Source organism: Capsella rubella, unplaced genomic scaffold (genome assembly GCF_000375325.1).
Source record: "Capsella rubella cultivar Monte Gargano unplaced genomic scaffold, Caprub1_0 scaffold_1, whole genome shotgun sequence".
NCBI lineage: Eukaryota > Viridiplantae > Streptophyta > Magnoliopsida > Brassicales > Brassicaceae > Capsella > Capsella rubella.
Genome location: NW_006238923.1, coordinates 4282546 through 4301903, shown reverse-complemented (window position 1 = coordinate 4301903; position 19358 = coordinate 4282546). Strand labels below are relative to the sequence as shown.

At 34.8% G+C, this 19358-nt stretch overlaps 4 protein-coding genes and 1 long non-coding RNA gene across 6 annotated transcripts; 1 reads left to right on the top strand and 4 right to left on the bottom strand.

Annotated features, from left to right (window-relative positions):
- Window positions 1-848: 848 nt before the first annotated feature.
- LOC17900803 (ATP-dependent Clp protease proteolytic subunit-related protein 2, chloroplastic) lies at window positions 849-2878 on the bottom strand. The gene is made up of 9 exons (XM_006305437.2): window positions 2766-2878; window positions 2638-2681; window positions 2460-2532; window positions 2048-2162; window positions 1823-1960; window positions 1616-1732; window positions 1402-1470; window positions 1212-1307; window positions 849-1129 (listed from the first exon to the last, which is right to left on the bottom strand). The coding sequence occupies exons 1-9, from the start codon at window positions 2813-2815 to the stop codon at window positions 992-994; spliced, it is 840 nt and encodes a 279-aa protein (XP_006305499.1). The 5' UTR covers window positions 2816-2878; the 3' UTR covers window positions 849-991.
- Window positions 2879-2974: 96 nt separating this feature from the next.
- On the bottom strand, window positions 2975-4027 carry LOC111832538 (RNA polymerase II transcription factor B subunit 5). Of its 2 annotated transcripts, none has more exons than XM_023789448.1 (3): window positions 3926-4027; window positions 3541-3590; window positions 2975-3455 (listed from the first exon to the last, which is right to left on the bottom strand). In XM_023789448.1, exons 2-3 carry the CDS (start codon window positions 3573-3575, stop codon window positions 3275-3277), a joined length of 216 nt encoding a protein of 71 aa, XP_023645216.1. In that variant the 5' UTR covers window positions 3576-3590; window positions 3926-4027; the 3' UTR covers window positions 2975-3274. The 2 variants fall into 2 exon arrangements, with proteins under 2 accessions (XP_023645216.1, XP_023645215.1); XM_023789447.1 differs by having other exon boundaries at window positions 3865-4020.
- A 126-nt stretch (window positions 4028-4153) lies between these two features.
- LOC17900675 (protein cornichon homolog 4) lies at window positions 4154-5686 on the bottom strand. Its single transcript, XM_006304670.2, has 4 exons — window positions 5408-5686; window positions 4749-4930; window positions 4535-4657; window positions 4154-4440 (listed from the first exon to the last, which is right to left on the bottom strand). The coding sequence occupies exons 1-4, from the start codon at window positions 5477-5479 to the stop codon at window positions 4404-4406; spliced, it is 414 nt and encodes a 137-aa protein (XP_006304732.1). The 5' UTR covers window positions 5480-5686; the 3' UTR covers window positions 4154-4403.
- A 3696-nt stretch (window positions 5687-9382) lies between these two features.
- Window positions 9383-12361, top strand: LOC17900778. The gene has a single exon (XM_006304396.2). The coding sequence runs from the start codon at window positions 9760-9762 to the stop codon at window positions 12130-12132; it is 2373 nt and encodes a 790-aa protein (XP_006304458.1). The 5' UTR covers window positions 9383-9759; the 3' UTR covers window positions 12133-12361.
- A 4965-nt stretch (window positions 12362-17326) lies between these two features.
- LOC111828709 lies at window positions 17327-18302 on the bottom strand. The gene is made up of 3 exons (XR_002832492.1): window positions 18162-18302; window positions 17609-17678; window positions 17327-17513 (listed from the first exon to the last, which is right to left on the bottom strand). It is a non-coding gene; the product is annotated as an uncharacterized LOC111828709 (long non-coding RNA).
- Between the last annotated feature and the right edge of the window lie 1056 nt (window positions 18303-19358).

Here is a 19358-nt window from a genome sequence, read left to right as displayed (position 1 = left end):
AGTTTTCTCTCTCTCTTTTTACCTAATAAACGATCTCTTTAAATTAATTTATAATACAAGTCTTCGTTGTGTTGCTAAGTCTTCGTTAGATGTTTCTGTCCTAAAGTGGCAACTTTATCTGGATCTTACAGAAGATTTGTAAGAAATTGCGTCGGTAATTCACCAAAAGAAAAGAGTCGTACAACGTTCTAGAATTTGAATATGGGAACTTTCCATCATAATGTTCCAACAAGAACAAGGACAATAAAAGTAGGTAAGCCACATAAAGCTTTATGGTGGGTGATGTGATTCATGGATGGAGTGTTTGGAAATTTGACACATTGGTCTCTCTCTTTTGTTCCCACGTTGCTCAGTTTCTTATTTAATTTTGTTGAAATTTTATTTCGCAAGAGTTGGTTGTACTGTTCATAGAAATCAACAGCTCGACAACTTCAATCCAATGATCCATCTGTGTACTGATTTGATGTACACAATGGTTAATACTATATTTTACGTCCTTCTCATGTATTAGGGTATAAGTTGTTAATTAGTTTGTGCATCAATATTACCGACAGCTTTTTTTAAGCAAGTACGTCAACTATTTTATAACGAATTTGTTTTCATCTCTCAAAAATATCACTTTCCACAGAAAAATTTACAGCCAATGGAAGATGTAGCTTGTGTCAAGTATGTAAAAATACAGTTTTCACAAAATAGCCCCTTCAAAATTTTAATTTACTATAAGTTTCCTTGAATATTTTATCGGTTCACGCTCCTATTTAAGAAGGCTAGTCAGAGAAGTAAGCAAAGAGTTCTCATGTCTGCTTCTTTCTGTGTTGGCCACTATTTGTTGAATTTTACATCTTACATAGCACTTTAAAGATATGGTATAGCTCAGGATATCGGTGGAATGAGAGAAACAATAAAAAGTTATTTTATTCGGTAACAATGACAATCATAAGAACATCAAGATTGTAATCTTTGACATGGCCAATACCGTAACGAAAAAAGACTAGCCCAGACCTGCGCTTTCGTCTTGGCGAGGAGCGTCTGCTTTGATGCGCGGTGGTCTAACAATCTTATCAATAAGTCCATACTCGATAGCTTCTTCTGCATTGAACCTTTTCACCCGGCTCAAGTCTTTGAAGACCTGTATCATTTAAAACAGTTTTTCAAAAACAGTGAATAGAAACTGTTTGATTTGGTTACTATGGTAAAAAAAAAAAACTAACCCTTTCTGCAGGCTGGCCGGTATTCTTGGCTAGTTCGTTGAAGAGGTAATCTCTTATCCTTGAAAGCTCTTTTGCTTCATTTTGGATATCATCAGCCTGAGGGAAGTTTGTTGTTTGCCCATTTAAATAATAGATTTACATAACAGTGAAAGCTTTTACTAGAACAAACTCAAAAGACAGCTTATTTTACCTGACCACGGGCTGCACCAGCTGGTGACTGGAGCGCGATTCTTGACAATGGCATCGCAAAACGATGACCCTACATATCACAAAAATAACAACAGCTCAATCTCAAGTGTCCTTGGAGTCTAGCATATACATTTCATTTGATTCCATGTCTATATAGTCATTTAAAGTATGGAGAATAATGCATAGATGATTCAACAAACGTGAAAAGAAATCACCTTTTCTCCCGCCGCAAGAAGAAAACCTGCAAGGTTATAAGCAAGCCCAACGCAATGTGTCCCAACAGGACTTTTCAAGCTCTTCATTGTATCATAGATGGCTAGACTTGGAGTAAGCTACAGAAAAGAACAGAAACTTTATAATCTTTCGCTTTGGAGAAGTGTAACCAAACAAGTAAAGACCAAAGAATTGAAAGAGAAACTTACATCACCACCCGGACCATTAAGGTACATATAAATCCTCCTCGAGTCATCAAGAGTATCAAGATACAACATGGTAGCTAATATCTGGTTGCTAAACTCTTCATCAATGTTTTGTCCAATGAAGATTACACGCTCTCGATACTGCAACAAAAGATTCAAGTTACTACTTCCACAGTGACCATATAAAAACGAAGACACAATATCATGTACAATTTGAAATATACGTACAAGGGCATTCCATATATCAACCCATTGCCAAGTGCCTTCTTCTCGGTTTCTGTAGGGCACTCTCGGTGTTCCTATAGGCATCATCTTTACCCTTGACCTGCTCGCTTTCCCAGTCCTGCAGACACACAGAAACCACACTGAGTTTAACAAAAACAAAGCGAGTGAATCATACACATGCAAAGGCAATGACCATTCTCACTAGTTCTAATATCAGCAAACCAACTAAATGTCATTCACTATATACAAACCGCATCTTGTTATGTATTAAGTCTTTAGCTCAATTTTCAAATTTCCAAATTTCACAAATCAAGTATGAATTATGTAAATTTTCAGATTAGGGCAGTTAAATTCCCAGACAAGGGCAGCAAAAGCCCTAAATTTTAAGCAAAATTGAACAAGAGTTTCACATTACCCGGATTGCAGACTCTTATGAACTCTTCCATAGAACTCCTTATTCAAATTCTGATACCCACTAGCCAAAAAGCCTGAACAGATTCCGACAGTAACACCAAACCATCAGTTCCCATCTTACTGACCAATTCGATTAAAGACAAAAACTTTCGGAGAGAGTAAGAAGAAAAGGAACGAACTTGCAGATTGAGGCTTTAACCCAGAATAAAGCTTGATGCTACAACTGCAATAACCATACCAAAAAAAAAAATAACAATCAGATGCAAGTGCCTATATAGGTATGTAAATTTAGAGAATCGAAGCTAACCTGGGACTCAGACAAGGCTGGTGAAGGGTTGTATTAAACGATACCGCCATGCTCGTCGAGCGTGTTAGAGCCGAACACTGACTTTTGTTTGTTTTTTCAGACTAAGAAGGGGAATTACAGATTGGGCACTTTTGTTGAAGAAGATTGGTTTATCAAAGTTATATTGGTTTGCTTTAACCGAATTGGTTTGTGGTTTATAAATCAAAATGTTTTTGACACTATGGAGTCCAATTCTCAACCAAACGAAAAAACCGGAAAAATAACCAATACAAACCGATTTGGTTTCAAACAATCTCAAATCTCACAATGTCAGTAACAAAGCATTCGACAAAGAAGTAGTCAACAACACAAGCAGAGCAAGTCGACTGATACCAAACCAGTACAGATAAGATTATTTGTCGAAAAAAAAGTGCACTGAGCATGAGTAATCAATCTCTCGATCTCGATGAAGTTTTTGTTATTCATTTGAATCATATGGAAGAGAGAAAGAGAAGCAAGTGTAAAGTGATCTAAGAAGTGGGCTTCTCGTAAGAGTTTTGATCTCTGAAATCAGAAATGGCACTGCGAATCATCTGCTCAACATGTGGCTGCACAAACAAGTGAGTGCTATCAAGTAAATGAATTATGAATCTCTGAGACGGAGGCATCGAATTGTTCATGTTCACTATAAACTGTGTCATTGGGATATCGCTGCAAAACAAAGACGGGAACATTGAATCATTTCATAACTTTGTGCCGCATAGAGAGATTTGCTTGGGAATCAAAATAACAGTACCAGGAGACGAACACTCCTTTGATTGCGTTAACCATTGAAAGAATATAAACCTGTGAGAAAGAAAAAATAAAATAATCTGAGCTCAGTTCTCATCAAAAAGAGTCTCAAGAACATTCTCCAAAACTCAGAACAAAGATTGGATCATATGAGCAAATGAAAGATTAACCCTTTTCAATTCAAGCATACAAAATAAAATATGGGTTAATTATCCATAACTGGGATTTCGCTACCTAAACACCACAGTACAACTCAGATTCCCAAATCTTAAGACTCTACGACTATAGAACCAAATAAACTAGATCAATTGGGTGTAGAGGATCGAACCACACGAAGAAGATCGAAGAAGCTTGCTTGTTTTGGACCGAGAAAGAGAGAAAGAAATCACCTTGGTAACCAAAATCTTCAGATTGTCGTCACAGTGAAGGACGAGGGTTAGCTTTATGAGATAACCTAATTACAAAACTGAAACCGAAGGTTCCAACTCTTTTTAAGTTCTGAACATCCTTGTTATTACATTACTCAAAGAGGTCGCTTTTAAAAGTCAAAGTTCACATGGATTGACTTTTTCTTACATTGAAATTATTCACAGTTTTATTGCGTCTGTAAACAGTGGTTTACGAGCTTGATTGCTTGTGCAAACATTGATCAAAACATAAGATTAAAACCAGTTAGCTCAAGATCTGAAAATGTTTGTAACAAACAAAATAGATACACAAATCTTTCTGCCACTACTCTTACAAACATCTATCCATTTAACCAACAAAACACTTATCCTTTCTTTTTCATGTCCACGAGGCACTGTATCTTGAAGCGCGGTTTCAATCAGATCAATAACCGAAGAAAACTGACCATGTTTACATCAGTTAGTCCTCATAATCATCAAGCGCCGAATAAATCATCCTAACAAGAAGTTGCAAACAGAAAGTGTTTTAGCTGTCTTGATCTATAATGTTAAGGTAAGCAAAAAGGAATTCCAAAGATCTTTTCATTTTACCAGAAGATAGTGAGAAAGAGGTTAAGGATTATGTAAGCAAGTTTGAACAGCCGTTTCTTCTTTTCCCAGTTAAGCAGGTTGAAGATCTCGGTGACATCTACTAAGTGTTGTCGTTTCGAGTAACTGAACAATCGAAAAACCAAATTGATATCAAGACATGGACAGTTAACTGGAGCAAAAGATTGAGAGTAGCTGCCGAGAAAAAAAGACTTACAGTTGGAAGTTGTAGTAGAGATAGGGTATACATAAGAGTGCCATGACCCAGTGTCCTGTTAAGAGGTAGAATACGCATAGAACTCCTTGAACAATGAACTCCGGTAAAACCACGGAATTTATTCTCGACGCAGAGTCGTAAGGATTGATGTAATCAAACTCTAGATCCGCTAAGCAAACAAGCTGCAAAATGAAAGATTTCAAATTCCGAAAAGAGACTTTTAGTTTTCTAAGAAATGTGTTTTCTCTTGACCTAGAATTTCACATAACTCTAGTTAATAACCAAAAAAAAAATCGATAAAGAAGATACTGCTAGTTTGTCAATCTCAGTAACTCCTCAAATCACATTCTAAACTCAGAATGGAGCTTATTCACAGATGCCAATACGCAGTTGCAGACACTATAATATATGACCCTAAATTGACTGCTTTGATATAACACATTCCCAAAATTTCAAACTTTGTCTTCTTAAAATCATGTGGCAAGAACATAAAACCCTAATTCTAGCTAAATTACAGAGTACACAGAAACACAAAGGCTCCGAATTAACCAAAATGGAAATATTGTAACCGTAACTATGGCAAATTCGATAGAAAATATGAAGAACTTTAGGTTTCTTTAATTCAAAAAACATTTGGGAATTGGGATCGAACTTGGGACCTGATAGACGATGATTCCGACAAGAGCAATGAGGAAGAAGAAGGAAATAAGCCATGTCCAGATATCTCCCATCTTCTCCTCCTTCTGGTTCCGACAAATTCCTCGGATCTATCCTCGCTGTTTCTCTTCTCTCCTCCAAACGAAGTCCGATTGAGGAACAGAGAGACAGTTAGGGAACACCTAGCTCCTGGCCGGTGAGGTTCGACAGTTCAGTTGGAACCCCCTTCCGTTTCGAGATTCTCTGATCGGAACAAGGACAAAGACCTTCGGTTGCGAAACAGCGAAGGCATACAAGGCACGAAGATTCCCGGTTTTTTGGCTGTTTACCGATCTCCCGGTTCGATTTCCGGTTATAACAGAATTCACTAATTAATACCGAAGTAACCCATTCGCGCCGGTTTGGCAGAGCAGTATCATTTATACATAAGCGGGCCTATAGAGTTAGCCTTAAATAAATTGTACTAATAGTTTGGGTTTGGGCTTGAGAGCCTTGTAATTTGTTGTTAAACTTTTTGGTTATTGTCGTCGATATATTATTTTCAGGAAATAAAACTTTTAAAATACAATTAAGGGACCAGAAAACTTGCAATCATGTGTGATTTGATAAAAGCCAGCTGTTTTCTAGTACAAGAAACAAGCTTTCATCTTTTCCATTTAGTACAGAGTCTTTTTATCAAAGAATGGTTTAGCAATACCATAACTTAACATCAGTGGTTAATCTGATATTCATTACCAAAGCTAGATGATCTATACTATAGTAACACAATCTTATAGATGAAGCATATCTTAGATGGGTTAACAATTATAACATGATTTTAGGTTAGTTGGTTTCTCACTAACTTCTAGATTCTGGCCTCTCTCCCTCTCTAGACTCTAGTGTGTGGTTCTGCAGTTGAATTCTTAATATTTTGAAGAAACGTTGCTTATTCAATTAAAAAGGAAGCTATGTTATAGATTAGTAACTAAACCATCCAAAGTTCACTAATTAAAAATAGTTACTATCGCTATCAATATAAAAGGTGGTATTTTTTAAACTTTTTTTTTTTGTTTATTCAATTTCAGTCATACTTATATCTTACAGTATGGTGTGTATATTTATTTCGGTTCTAAACATGATTTAGTGGAGTTGTTGAGATAAGAAAAGCTCTCGTACAAGATTGTAAATCAAGCATATTTACGTTGCCACAGTTATAATTAATATCAGTATTTTTATTCAAATGATTGGAAAACTAATGAAGGAAGATTAATCAAGTTTCTTACGGAACTATTTTCTATCAACAGTTACTTATTTAGTTAAACTATTTTTTTTCTGTCCACAGTTACTTCTATATAAATTTTGAATACGAAAATCTTGGACATGTAAGTATATGTGAATTCATATATTTGTAAACTTAATTATGAAAAGTGATGTTAGTAGTAAAGACTAGAGAGTACTCATCACTTTATCACAAACTAACTTTGTTTCATGACACGAGAAACTTACAGGACATGGCATAATGCATGGGTTTTTTTTTTTTTTTTGGGTGGTTGGTATGAACAGACAAGATCATTCTTACAGATAGTACTATCCATCTTTTTTAAGATTGGACTGATCTAAATTATGTGGTTAGAAAATTGAATATCTGCCTTGCTTTTAATACATATGTAGATTACGGGTGGAATTTGTATAGTTCACAATCTTAGACGAGAATCCATGGATCATTCGTATGTATAAGGGCATCAGAAGAAAGTGGGAGACAGTTGTGACATGTGGGTTTATTGACATTAGATATTGACCAATTAAAACTTGACTCCTACTAACCACCACTTGTTACTTTAATTATTGATCTCAAATCTAAGCTTAGAGATAAATATACAACAAACAAGATCAGGAAAAATTGTAAAAATAAAAGTATATATATATAAGCTGGTTAGAACAAGAAAAAAATGTTACAAAAAATTAAACGTTTATATAACACACATATATAGAGATAAAAAAAAACATTAAGGGAGATTTTACAAAATTAGTGAAAATGTGTGTCTAATATTGTCAAGTAATGTTAGGTGAATATTGTTGTAAAATTGTCTAAATAGATGAATTCTTAGGGTGAGGATTAAGCATGTGGTCATAGTCCTTTGAATTAACTAAAAAAGAAGAGGCGAATGTTGTGAAGAGTTAGAGAAAGGGGTGTTGGTTTATTCATGACTTCCAAAATGCTAACGATGGCGGCCATGACACACACACACACTCTCACGATTCATACAAAATGTATACTGTAGAAAATGGTTGGTAGTAGGAAATCACAAAATTGTCGGTAAAAAAAAAGGAACATGTAAAAGGTTTCTCGTCTCATCAGTCAAAAATTGAAAAACAACTTTCAAGACAAACAAAGTAATATTTACGAAGAGTTGTCCTTTATTTTTGTTTATATTAATTTATTTTGGTTGAGTCAACAGAGGGAATGGTCAACAGAACAGAACACACACACACACACTCTGCGTTAATGTCTTTCACTGTCTATCTAGAAAACAAAAATTAAATTCTCACTCACTCTCTCTCCCTTTCTTTCTTTTTATGCCCAAATTCTGAACACATCCCACGTAGACAACAAGACACATTTGGAAATATCCCACTCACCATTTTTTCTTTTTGTAACCAATTTCAACAACAAAGTTACGAAGTCTACATATTAAAACCGAATCACAAGGTAAAAGTATCCTTGGAACGTTCATGTAGTTTTTTAAAACTAAAAAATGACAACGCAATTCATAATTTAAAAATCCATCTAATATAATAGATCTTTTTTTTTTTTTTCAACAAACTAACCTTTTAATAGTTCTTTATATATATTTGAGAATAGGCATGAACAAAAGCTAACCTTAACCGTATTTTTAACCATAACCGGACCGTTTATCAACCGTAACCGGACCGTAACCGTATAAAACGGTTAAAATTTGTAACCGTTAACCGTAAAAGTAAATTAGTTACGGTTAAAAAATAATAATAACCGTAACCGTTAATTAACCGTAATCATAATTAACCGTAATTAATCGTCGGTTAACCGTACGGTTAAACGCTCGGTTAACCGCATATTTAAAATTTTAAAATAAATTATATTATAACTGTATACAATACCCAGATTTAACTAATTCAATATAAATAATTGAAATCACATATATTTTTTACTTGTAAAATAAATAATATTTCATAAAATTTTATCTCCAATATTAATATTATAATAATCATCAAATAACCGTAACCGTATTTAACCGTAACCGTAATTAACCGTAACTGTATATAACCGTAACCGTCTTAACCGTATATATAATGATTAAGGTTATAGTTAAAAAAATTATAACCGTTAACCGGTGGTTAATTAACCATAACCGCATTAACCGTAACCGTGGTCATGCCTATTTGAGAATGAGTAAAAAAACAACCTATTATGTACTTTTTACCAATATGTTTATTAGGCTTTGAAAAATTCTTAAGAAACTAAATTAGATTTAAAAAAAAATATATATATACTTTTATCTTTGGTGGTACTGGTGGTTGATACTAGCATGACAAGAAAAACGTTTACAAAAGTTAAAAAAATCTAAAATGCATTAGACTAAAAGGTCCCAAATAGTTCCAATATTTTTTTTAATTAATTTTTTTTAAAAACATTAAAGTAGGAGACAAGAAAAGGGTTTTTGGAAAGAAAAAAGAAAAGTTGAAAAAAAAACACATAACACACAAAATAAAAAAGAAAGAGAAGAGAAGCCCAAAACGAAAAAGAAAGAGCGTGTGGGAAACGCTCCAATGATGAGAAAGCGAGAGAGTCTAACAGCCAATGTAACGTTTGGGTTCTCGTACGACGTGGGACTCTGCTTTCACAACCCTTCTTGTTCCTTTCAATTACTCTCTCTCTCTCTCTCTCTCTCTCTCTCTCTCTCTCTCTCTCTCTCTCTCTCTCTCTCTCTCTCTCTCTCTCTCTTCTCCTTCCATGCGCGTGACCTTCCTCTCTCTCTTCCATATTTCTCTCCTCTTCTTCTCCGCTTCTGTCTTTTTCTTCCCAAAAATAACATCTCTCTCAACAGTGAACAAGATAGAAAGACTTCACTTATACAAGAGAAGAAGGAACTATAAACCAAAGCCTTACTTACAATTTTTATTTTTATTCTTTTTGATCGCCGGGAAAATGGTAGTAACGTCCAACATCGCCGTCTCCCGGCGACTTTTCCCGGCTATAGAATGTCACACGTTTTTTACGAGGCTACAAAATCCAACTCCCGCTTAAAACCCTCTTCTTACTAAAGCCTCGAAATTTCCGATTCTTTTTTTCTCTTTCTCATCTTCCTTACATCGAAAATTTAGAAATTTTTCTCTGATGGCGACGGCTAACAACAACGCTCATCAGCAACAACAGACTCCACCACCGCCTCCTCCTGCTCCTCCGGCGACGGCGATCGATGGACTCACGACAGACGAGCTAACAGCAAAAGCTTTAAACAAGAGATACGAAGGTTTAATGACGGTGAGAACTAAAGCAGTGAAAGGTAAAGGCGCGTGGTATTGGACTCATCTTGAACCAATCCTCGTACGCAACACCGACACTGGTCTCCCTAAAGCCGTGAAGCTCCGTTGTTCTCTATGCGACGCCGTTTTCTCCGCCTCTAATCCTTCCCGCACCGCTTCTGAGCATCTCAAACGCGGCACTTGTCCCAATTTCAACTCTGTCACTCCCATTTCCACCATCACTCCCTCTCCTCCTACCTCTTCCTCCTCTTCTCCTCACACTCCTCACCGCAAACGCAACTCCTCCGGCGCTGTCACCACCGCCGTTCCTTCCCGGCTCAACCCTCCTCCCATCGGCGGCTCTTACCACGTCACGCCTATTACCGTCGTCGATCCTTCCAGGTTCTGCGGAGGGGAGCTGCATTACTCTACCCCAACGCCGCAGCATATGATGCTCTCCGGCGGAAAAGACGATTTGGGTCCTTTGGCTATGCTTGAAGACAGTGTGAAGAAGCTCAAGAGTCCTAAACCGTCGCAGACTCAGTCTCTTACCAGATCGCAGATAGAGTCAGCTTTAGATTCTCTCTCTGATTGGGTCTTCGAATCTTGCGGCTCTGTTTCTCTCTCCGGTCTGGAGCATCCAAAGTTTCGAGCTTTTCTGACACAAGTCGGATTACCAATCATCTCCAAGAGAGACTTCGCCACCACGAGACTAGACTTGAAGTACGACGAGGCAAGAGCAGAGGCTGAATCCAGAATCAGAGACGCCATGTTCTTCCAAATCGCATCGGACGGCTGGAAAACAGGGGAGTCCGGCGAGAATCTAGTTAATTTGATTGTGAATTTGCCCAACGGGACGAGCCTGTACAGAAAGGCAGTTCTGGTGAACGGAGCTGTGCCGTCGAACTACGCGGAGGAGCTTTTGTTGGACACGGTGAAGGGCATTTGCGGAAGTTCACCTCAGAGATGTGTTGGGATAGTCTCTGATAAGTTCAAGACCAAAGCACTTAGGAATCTTGAGAGTCAGCATCAATGGATGGTGAATCTGTCTTGTCAGTTTCAAGGGCTCAGCAGTTTGATCAAAGATTTCGTAAAAGAGCTGCCTTTATTCAAATCCGTCTCACAAAACTGTGTGAGGCTCGCCAAGTTCATCAACAACACTGCGCAGATACGAAACGCACATTGTAAGTATCAGTTGCAAGAACACGGCGAATCTATAATGCTTAGATTGCCTTTACATTGCTATTACGACGATGAACATAGAAGCTGTACTAGTAGTAGTAGTAACAAGGTTTGTTTCTTCGAGCCGTTGTTTAATCTACTTGAAGATGTGTTGAGTTCGGCTAGAGCAATTCAGTTGGTAATGCATGATGATGCTTGTAAAGTTGTTTTAATGGAGGATCATATGGCTAGGGAGGTCAGAGATATGGTTGGAGACGAAGGGTTTTGGAACGAGGTAGAGGCGGTTCACGCTTTGATCAAGCTTGTCAAAGAGATGGCTAGGAGAATAGAGGAAGAGAAGCTTCTTGTAGGGCAATGCCTCCCGTTATGGGATGAGTTAAGAGCTAAGATTAAAGATTGGGATTCTAAGTTTAATGTAGGGGAAGGATATGTGGAGAAACTCGTTGAGAGAAGATTCAAGAAGAGTTATCATCCAGCTTGGGCTGCGGCTTTCATACTCGACCCTCTTTACTTGATAAGAGATAGCAGCGGGAAGTATCTTCCTCCATTCAAATGTTTGTCCCCCGAGCAAGAGAAAGATGTAGATAAGTTGATCACAAGGCTTGTGACAAGAGACGAGGCACACATTGCATTGATGGAACTAATGAAATGGAGAACCGAAGGGCTAGATCCTATGTATGCACGGGCGGTCCAGATGAAAGAGCGCGATCCGGTTTCTGGTAAGATGAGGATAGCGAATCCTCAAAGCAGTAGACTTGTTTGGGAGACGTATCTTAGCGAGTTCAGGTCACTAGGGAAAGTTGCAGTAAGACTCATTTTCCTTCATGCCACTACCGGCGGGTTCAAATGTAATTCCTCTCTTTTGAAATGGGTAAACTCGAACGGGCGGTCACATGCAGCCATAGATCGAGCTCAGAAGCTGATCTTCATATCGGCTAACTCGAAATTTGAAAGGAGAGACTTCTCAAATGAAGAGGATAGGGATGCAGAGCTGCTTGCAATGGCTAACGGTGAGGATCATCATCTGCTAAACGATGTTCTTGTCGATACATCCTCGGTGTGACATTTTGAATCTCTTTTTTGATCAATTTGATTTCAGCTTAGTATTTTTTTTTCAATAGAATCTGGCATTTCGTAGGATTGTTTAAATTCTTTACTTTCATTTACTAGTAGTATCTCATACTATATCCATTAATATTCAATTTGTACTTGGTTTCTTTAGAAGGTCGATATGTGATTTGAGTATTTGTATTTCTTGAGTAGCCTATCTATACCATAATTTTTCGACAAAACAGAGCATAGTTGTCTATTTCAGTTTCTTGTCATTATCATCGATGATGATGTATCGGTTAGAAGTTAGAAAACTCTTAATTAATGACAGCTTTTGTGTTCTTCTTTCTCTTGGTACACAGTGTAATGATCCCTCTCGCTTTATTTTTTCACCAAAATTCATATTCTTAATCATGACTTGAAAACATATCATCTTTACTTTTTTGAGAAAAAAATGACTTAAAACTTTCTAAAGTTTAATGTTCTTTCTTCATGATAACGTTTGTTGATGGCAATGACAGATTAAAGAAAGATGCATAGACTTTTGTCATCTATAGTTGCCGAAGAACAAAGCCGAATTTTACATCTACATTAATCTAAGTAACTATATATCAATCTATTAAGTCTTTCAGAAGAAGAAAATATGTGGATTCCTTTCCACCATGAGAGCAAGTTCAATGGGAGATCGAAGTCATACAAGTTCATTTTAAAGGCTGTAAAAGAAGTGGAAGATGCCAATTATAGATGAAGTGTTGCTGATCTATTTGTAGCAAAGATTTGTGATTTACTAAATGATTTCTACCGCTATGAATAGTTTAGAAAAGGTTAAAAAAAATTGTCCACTTGATTGATATGAATGAGCCCATGGTATTGTACTAGTTTTGTGGGGTATTTGTTGAGAAAAAAAGAATCTGTAAACCCATGATTATATATTCTTGTAAAATCATAGCTTTATCAATAGTACCACAAAATTTTGAAATCTAGTGGCAAGATTTTCATAAATGGAGTGACCAGACAGCTAAAGTGAAATTACACAAATTAAGTAAGAACAGTGAAAGCAAAGAAAACAAAAACAAACAATTATTTAGAAATAGTAAAGAGAGAAATACAATTATTTAGATGCTATTTTTCCATTTAAGTTACAGACAAATAGATAAGTCAAGTACCTCTTGTTTTTTTTACAGACTCACACATTACAATACAGACATATATGTACGACATTCTAAAGCACTGTTATATATATTAAATAAATAATTTTCATACTAAATAATAAATCTTTAAAAGTCGAATCTATATAACCTACTGATTGAAAATTTAAAATTATTTAGCAAGGAATCATTTTTTATAATAGGGGTGGTAATTAATTGTAACTGTGGTGGATTGAACAAGGGTGGTACCCCTAAAGTAGAAATCAATAATTATATTTTATACCCCACAAATAGCAAAGTATAACACTTTACAAAAACTTAAAATTAAAAAAAAAAACACTTTTATTTTGTTCTCACATTGTAAAACTTTAAACTTTCTAGCTAGGCATTATTATTCACCTCACCCACTTCCTCCATGTAGTTGATCTTTAACAAGTAAAAAATAAAATAAAAAATCAAACATAAATTAGGTTATGAATCAAATAACCTTAGATTACATTTGTCTAAAATTAAATATTTCGTGGGGGAAAAGATAAGATATTGTGTAATTATGTACTCAAATAATTACAACCTAAATAAAGTAATTGTAATAATTGGTTTGGTATTTTCACCATTTTGGTGGTGAGGCAGAATTTCTTGTCGGCAAATGCTGACTTCTCACCAAATCTCTCTCTGTCGAATTTGATGTATTTTGATTTTCCTTTTTCTTTTTTTTTTGGCGTTAAAAAGGTTTATAAATAAAGCTTAAAAGGAGAAAAAAGAAAAATGACGAATAATCTTACATGATTATGAAAAGAGAACACTATCTTCTTGTTTTAATACGCAAGAATCAGGAAAAATAAATCTTGTTTTAAGAAAGAAAACTAAAGTTTATGTTTTCATCCCTTTTTAAACAAAATTACGAGAAAACAAAATCTATAAAATACGCTAGTTGCATATAATACACATTGAGTTGTATAGGGGTAGTAGTGCATATATATTATATAAGATTCAGTAACCAAATACCATAATGCAGCTTCTTTAATTCTTATTAGAGAATATGGCATTAGGTATGTATGATCTTTTTTTTAACGTATAGTATTACGTATGTTTTGCGTAAAAGACCTAATAACAATCATTTGCAATAGCACTTTTCGTTTATAAATATTTGAAAATAATTGGACAATATTGCATATGGACTGTATATAATATAAACTACATAGCTTGATGGTTAAACTTATATAAAAGGATCGATACATCAACACAAAAACGTTATACTTAAAAAAAAAAGGGATTTAGGTGTATTTAGGGCATATTTGATTGCGCTACTGAATAATCTTACCACGTGGCAAGATCAGTGGTTCGTAGATCATTGCATTCGTGTGCAGTGGACGCTCGATTATTTCAGTAATCCACTGTTGTTGATACACTCCAATCTAATTGAGACATGTGTCTACGTCTTACGAGAGTACACGGTAGTATGAGTAGCAGTAGATAATTTCTCCCCTCGGTAAAGAACTAAAACTACGTCGTTTTGTACTGACTGACAAAAGTTCTGAATATTTGTATACTCGTGTCTACTGGCACGTGCGGTCAGACCGTCTCGTCTCGTATTCTGACCAAATGGTGGATCTCCGTAGTTTTATGATGCAATAGTTCTCCACGAGTGACGTCATTTTTTGTATTTTGAGAACATGTAATTATAAAAAAAAAAGTCCATTTTGGTTATTTGTTTAAACTTAAAGAGTAGAGTAAACTTTGGGCAGACGACATAACGAATGATAACAACCACATTGCTGACACTAAAACATCATTTTGATTTGTAATTATTAAAGCAAGCAATCTTTACAATAACACGATCAGTATTTTCTTTTGTCCACATATATATCTATATATAAATAATCAATCTTAGCTCAACTATCTCGCGATTAACTTTTAAATTAGTTTGAGAACTAGTAAATTTTGGTCTCTAACAAATAACAAATAATACGAATTAGAATTTTAATGTTCGACCTTTTTTTTTGTTATCAAGTTGAAAGAAGAACCTCGCAATGTTTAGATAGTGATGTTAACAAAAATGTTTAGTTTATACAGAGCATCAAAGTACCTACAAGAAAATTTCCATTTTCATGTAATATCGTTGATATATTCTTTTTAAGTTTATGATTACAATTATTTTGTTTAATGGCTGGAGTTATGATACATTGGGTAAAACCATAGGTGGTTTTTGTCATGGTAGATGGAAAGTATATACAAACAAGTCAAACATATACAGTAACAGTACATAGATAATCTAATATATAATTCCTTGATTATCAGCTTTTGTCTCCCTATAAAGTTAATTAAATCGAAAATCAGGTATATAAGACAATGATTCTGTGCAGTGTTAGGGGTTGTCATTAGGTCTGAAATATATAATTAATCCACCCCAACCCCAAGTGTCTTAGTTCTAATTAAAATATTTATGAAGTAAAAGACTCGAGTAGCCTCACATTTACGTTATTTATAGCTTTTGCTACATTTAAATAATGAAAAAGTTGGTATAGCTGAGGTCAAATACAAACTTTAACAACTGAATCGAATCAGAAAATAAGATATGGTAGGTATGCTTATAGTATAGGTAAATCTAAGGAATGCAACTTTTGCTTACTGTAAAAATAATCAGTTATTGGAGTAATGGTGTTATTAAATATTAATCATGATTCTTATGATAGGCTATTTCATAATAATGAAATTAATAATTTGGGACTGAAAATAGAGTTTTGTGGAAAGAGCGATTATCATTCCTCATCATTATATGAAAATGAAAATTGTATAATTAAAAGCATAATGATAAAAAACAGAAGGTATGTTTCCAAATTATGCATTGGGGATATTACAATGAGTAAAACCCTAAATAAGCACGATCGAGCATGTGAAGGAATAATTTGATCTAGGTTTCTTTTTGTTTAAAGGAAATGATGAACCAGGACTATATAGGGTCAATATAATCCATTCTTTTTCGTGTTTTTTTTTTTCCATCATGAATCAGCACCATCATATTAGTTTGATTCGCTAAAAGACTAACACGTTTATCTTCTTAACAATTCAGAATAAATTATTTCAAGAAATCAAATGATTTTGTTAGGATACTCTGGATATATCATGTATACACATTACAAACCAAATATTGGTAGGAATAAAATGATCATTTTTAGTGATTTCGTTATAACTACACTTTAATACACAGATTGAAGATTCTGTATGTATATTATCAAAAGTATGGAATACTAGAGTTGCATAGAATTGATCACTAGACTCGGTACATATTTTACATGAACATTATTACGTATGAGAGTCTATTTGTTGAATATGTAGAACTATTCATTATTCAGAACTAGTATATTCATTTCACTTCAAAACACGTTCCAAAGTTACCTTCTGTACTAGTACTACTACTTTGTTATTTGGACCTATCATCTTATACTGGACAGCCTCTTCGATCAAACAGTTTTAGTTTGCTACGTACATTGCTACTCTAGGTCAACCAATTTTGGATAATCCACTACAAGAAAACAGTCTATTTCTGAGGGACGAAATCGTCAGTAATCCCTCGGAAACGGCTCTTTCTAACGAATTTCCGACGAAAAAAGGTCCTCGGAAATCGCTCGTCGGAAATAAAATGTCCTCGGAAAATCGTCGGAAATTTCCGAGGGATTTCCAAGGGTCAGCTATTTCCGAGGGCTTTTCAAGGAAGCTTAATTTCCGAAGGATTTCCAATGACGCAAAATTTCCAACGGATTTCCGAGGCAATATTTCCGAGGGATTTCCCAGAGGTAATATTTCCGAGGGATTTCTGAGAGGAGGTGTTTCTGAGAACTTTCCGAGGACATCCTTTTCCGAGGAATTTCCGGCGACGACGGATATTTTGAAGAATTCAAAATTTGTAATTATAATTACCAAAATATAAATTAAAACTATAAATAAAATAACAAAATGCCAAAAATAAGATATCCAAATACAAATTATCCAAATAAATTAAAATTATCACAAATTTAAAATAGTTTTGAAAAACAAAAAACAAAATAGTTTTTGGGAGGCGGGAATTGTCTCGGTGAATTGCTCCGTAATCTTGGATTTTTTTGCTTCAATTCTTTGACCGCCTCATCTTTTTCTTTTATAATCCGGTTAAGATCTTTAAGTTGTTGAACAAGTTCATTATCTCGAGGAAATGCCGAAGAGATACCCCCGTCTTATGACATAAGAATTCCTATACCGGGTGTCCGACCTTAGATTAAAGGAATTTACTAAACAAATTAATAAAATTATAATTTATTATTTGAAATAAATAATTATATAAAGCTAAAGGATATTAAAATATACCTCAATACACAAACGGTTGATTTCTTCTTCTGGGTGGAATCTCCGGAGATGTTTTCGGCCCGGTTGATAACTAAAGGAAAAGTTGTGATAAACTTAAACATATATTATGAGAGTAAAATAAGTTAATAAAGTAATATATCATTAAGGAAATTATTTTTTTAGTAGTTAGGTTTACAAATAGTTTATTATGTACACATATATTATAGGAAAACAATTGATGTATCACATTTATTAAAAAATTTGTTTAGTTGTAATCTAACTTTTTATTTTCAGTTATTTTTTAAAACCAACATAATGCTAAAAAATTTAAAACCAAAATCCAATCAAAATGTTTAAAACTATTATCAAAATAATCACAAAATATAAGTTTCTAATTCACTAATTCCAATTAAAATCACAAAACTTATTCCATATCAAAATCTTAATCCAAATCCATATCTAACCAAATCCCATCAAGATCTAATTCTATGGATTCCATACCCTAATTCTAACAAGATATTAACACTAACAACTAGAATCACAAATCAAAATCATTAGAAAGTATTAAACTTACATTATTTTGAGATTTTGGATGAGAAGAAGAAGATGGTGACTTGGGAAGAGATGGCCGACGGGAAGGACGGCGACGGAGACACGGCCGGCGACTGGAACGACCGGCAAAGCATAGGAACGACGACGACGGAGAGTTGTTGTAAAACTGGAGCGGCTGAGAAAAGATTGTGTGTTCATGTATAAATATAAATGTTTCCAAGGGAATATTTAGTCGGAAATCACTTGGAAAGTTTTAGGGCTTTGCCGCGAAAATGAAAAATAGGCGGGTAATAATTAATTTCGCACTGAAATCCGTCAGAAATTCACAAACCCTCGAAAAACCGTCGGAAATTCACTACATGTATAATTGGCCGGTCGAGCGTCTATAATTAAACCAAAAAAAACCAAAAACCATCGGAAATTCCTCGGATATTTCCGACGGATTTCCCAGGGAAATCAAAATTTCTGAGGACTTTCCGACGACCCTTTTTTAACAAAGTAACAATTTTGTAGATTTAATGTATCTAAAAAGTTGTTTAATGCTATACAAAGACATATTTCTGTTAACACAATTACATTTATATCATATTAGATCAAAAACTACATAACTTCTATAAATATAGGATTTTTAATAAATGTCAACTATATATTATCAATATCATCTCACTAACACTTAAGTGTAAATAATGTGATTTTTCAAGTTTTGTATTTTTTTGCCCTATGATACTTTATTATCTAATTTTATTGACAAATATGGCTTCTTATAGTTTCAAACATTACATGAGATTCATCAAAAGTCCAAAATTTTATAAAAAATCTAACATCCCTTGGAAAGTCCTCGGAAATTTCCGAGGGATTTCAGAGGACAACCAAAGTTCCTCGGAAATCCGTCGGAAATTTCCGAGGATTTTCTGAGGAGTTTAGTTTTTTTTTAAAAATCTGACCATATTCATGCACCCTCGGGCAGCCTTCGAAAAAAATATTGACGGATTTCTGAGGACTTATTTTTCCCCTAGGAAATCCATCGAAAATTTTGAAATTTTTCCGAGAACATTTCGACGAACGTTTTTCTTCTCGAAAATTATCGAGGGATTTCCGAGAACCGTTTTTTCATCAGAAATCACTTGAAAGTTTGTCGGAAATCTCTTGGAAAACCGTCAGAAATTTCCAAGGAATTTTTTCCCTCGGAAATTCCGTCACATATTGACATGTTTTCTTG

What these genes read in the sequence shown, in the direction of transcription:
- LOC17900675 (XM_006304670.2), bottom strand. Translation starts at nt 5,479, where the DNA reads ATGGGAGATATCTGGACATGGCTTATTTCCTTCTTCTTCCTCATTGCT. An exon ending in CTCTACTACAACTTCCAACT is followed by an intron (nt 4,658 to 4,748) that starts GTAAGTCTTTTT and finishes TCGATTGTTCAG; the next exon opens with TTACTCGAAACGACAACACT. An exon ending in CTCTTTCTCACTATCTTCTG is followed by an intron (nt 4,441 to 4,534) that starts GTAAAATGAAAA and finishes ACTTCTTGTTAG; the next exon opens with GATGATTTATTCGGCGCTTG.
- LOC111832538 (XM_023789448.1), bottom strand. Translation starts at nt 3,575, where the DNA reads ATGGTTAACGCAATCAAAGGAGTGTTCGTCTCCTG. An exon ending in AAAGGAGTGTTCGTCTCCTG is followed by an intron (nt 3,456 to 3,540) that starts GTACTGTTATTT and finishes TTTGTTTTGCAG; the next exon opens with CGATATCCCAATGACACAGT.
- LOC17900778 (XM_006304396.2), top strand. Translation starts at nt 9,760, where the DNA reads ATGGCGACGGCTAACAACAACGCTCATCAGCAACAACAGACTCCACCA.
- LOC17900803 (XM_006305437.2), bottom strand. Translation starts at nt 2,815, where the DNA reads ATGGCGGTATCGTTTAATACAACCCTTCACCAGCCTTGTCTGAGTCCC. An exon ending in TTCTTGCGGCGGGAGAAAAG is followed by an intron (nt 1,471 to 1,615) that starts GTGATTTCTTTT and finishes TGTGATATGTAG; the next exon opens with GGTCATCGTTTTGCGATGCC. An exon ending in CTGGTGCAGCCCGTGGTCAG is followed by an intron (nt 1,308 to 1,401) that starts GTAAAATAAGCT and finishes AACTTCCCTCAG; the next exon opens with GCTGATGATATCCAAAATGA.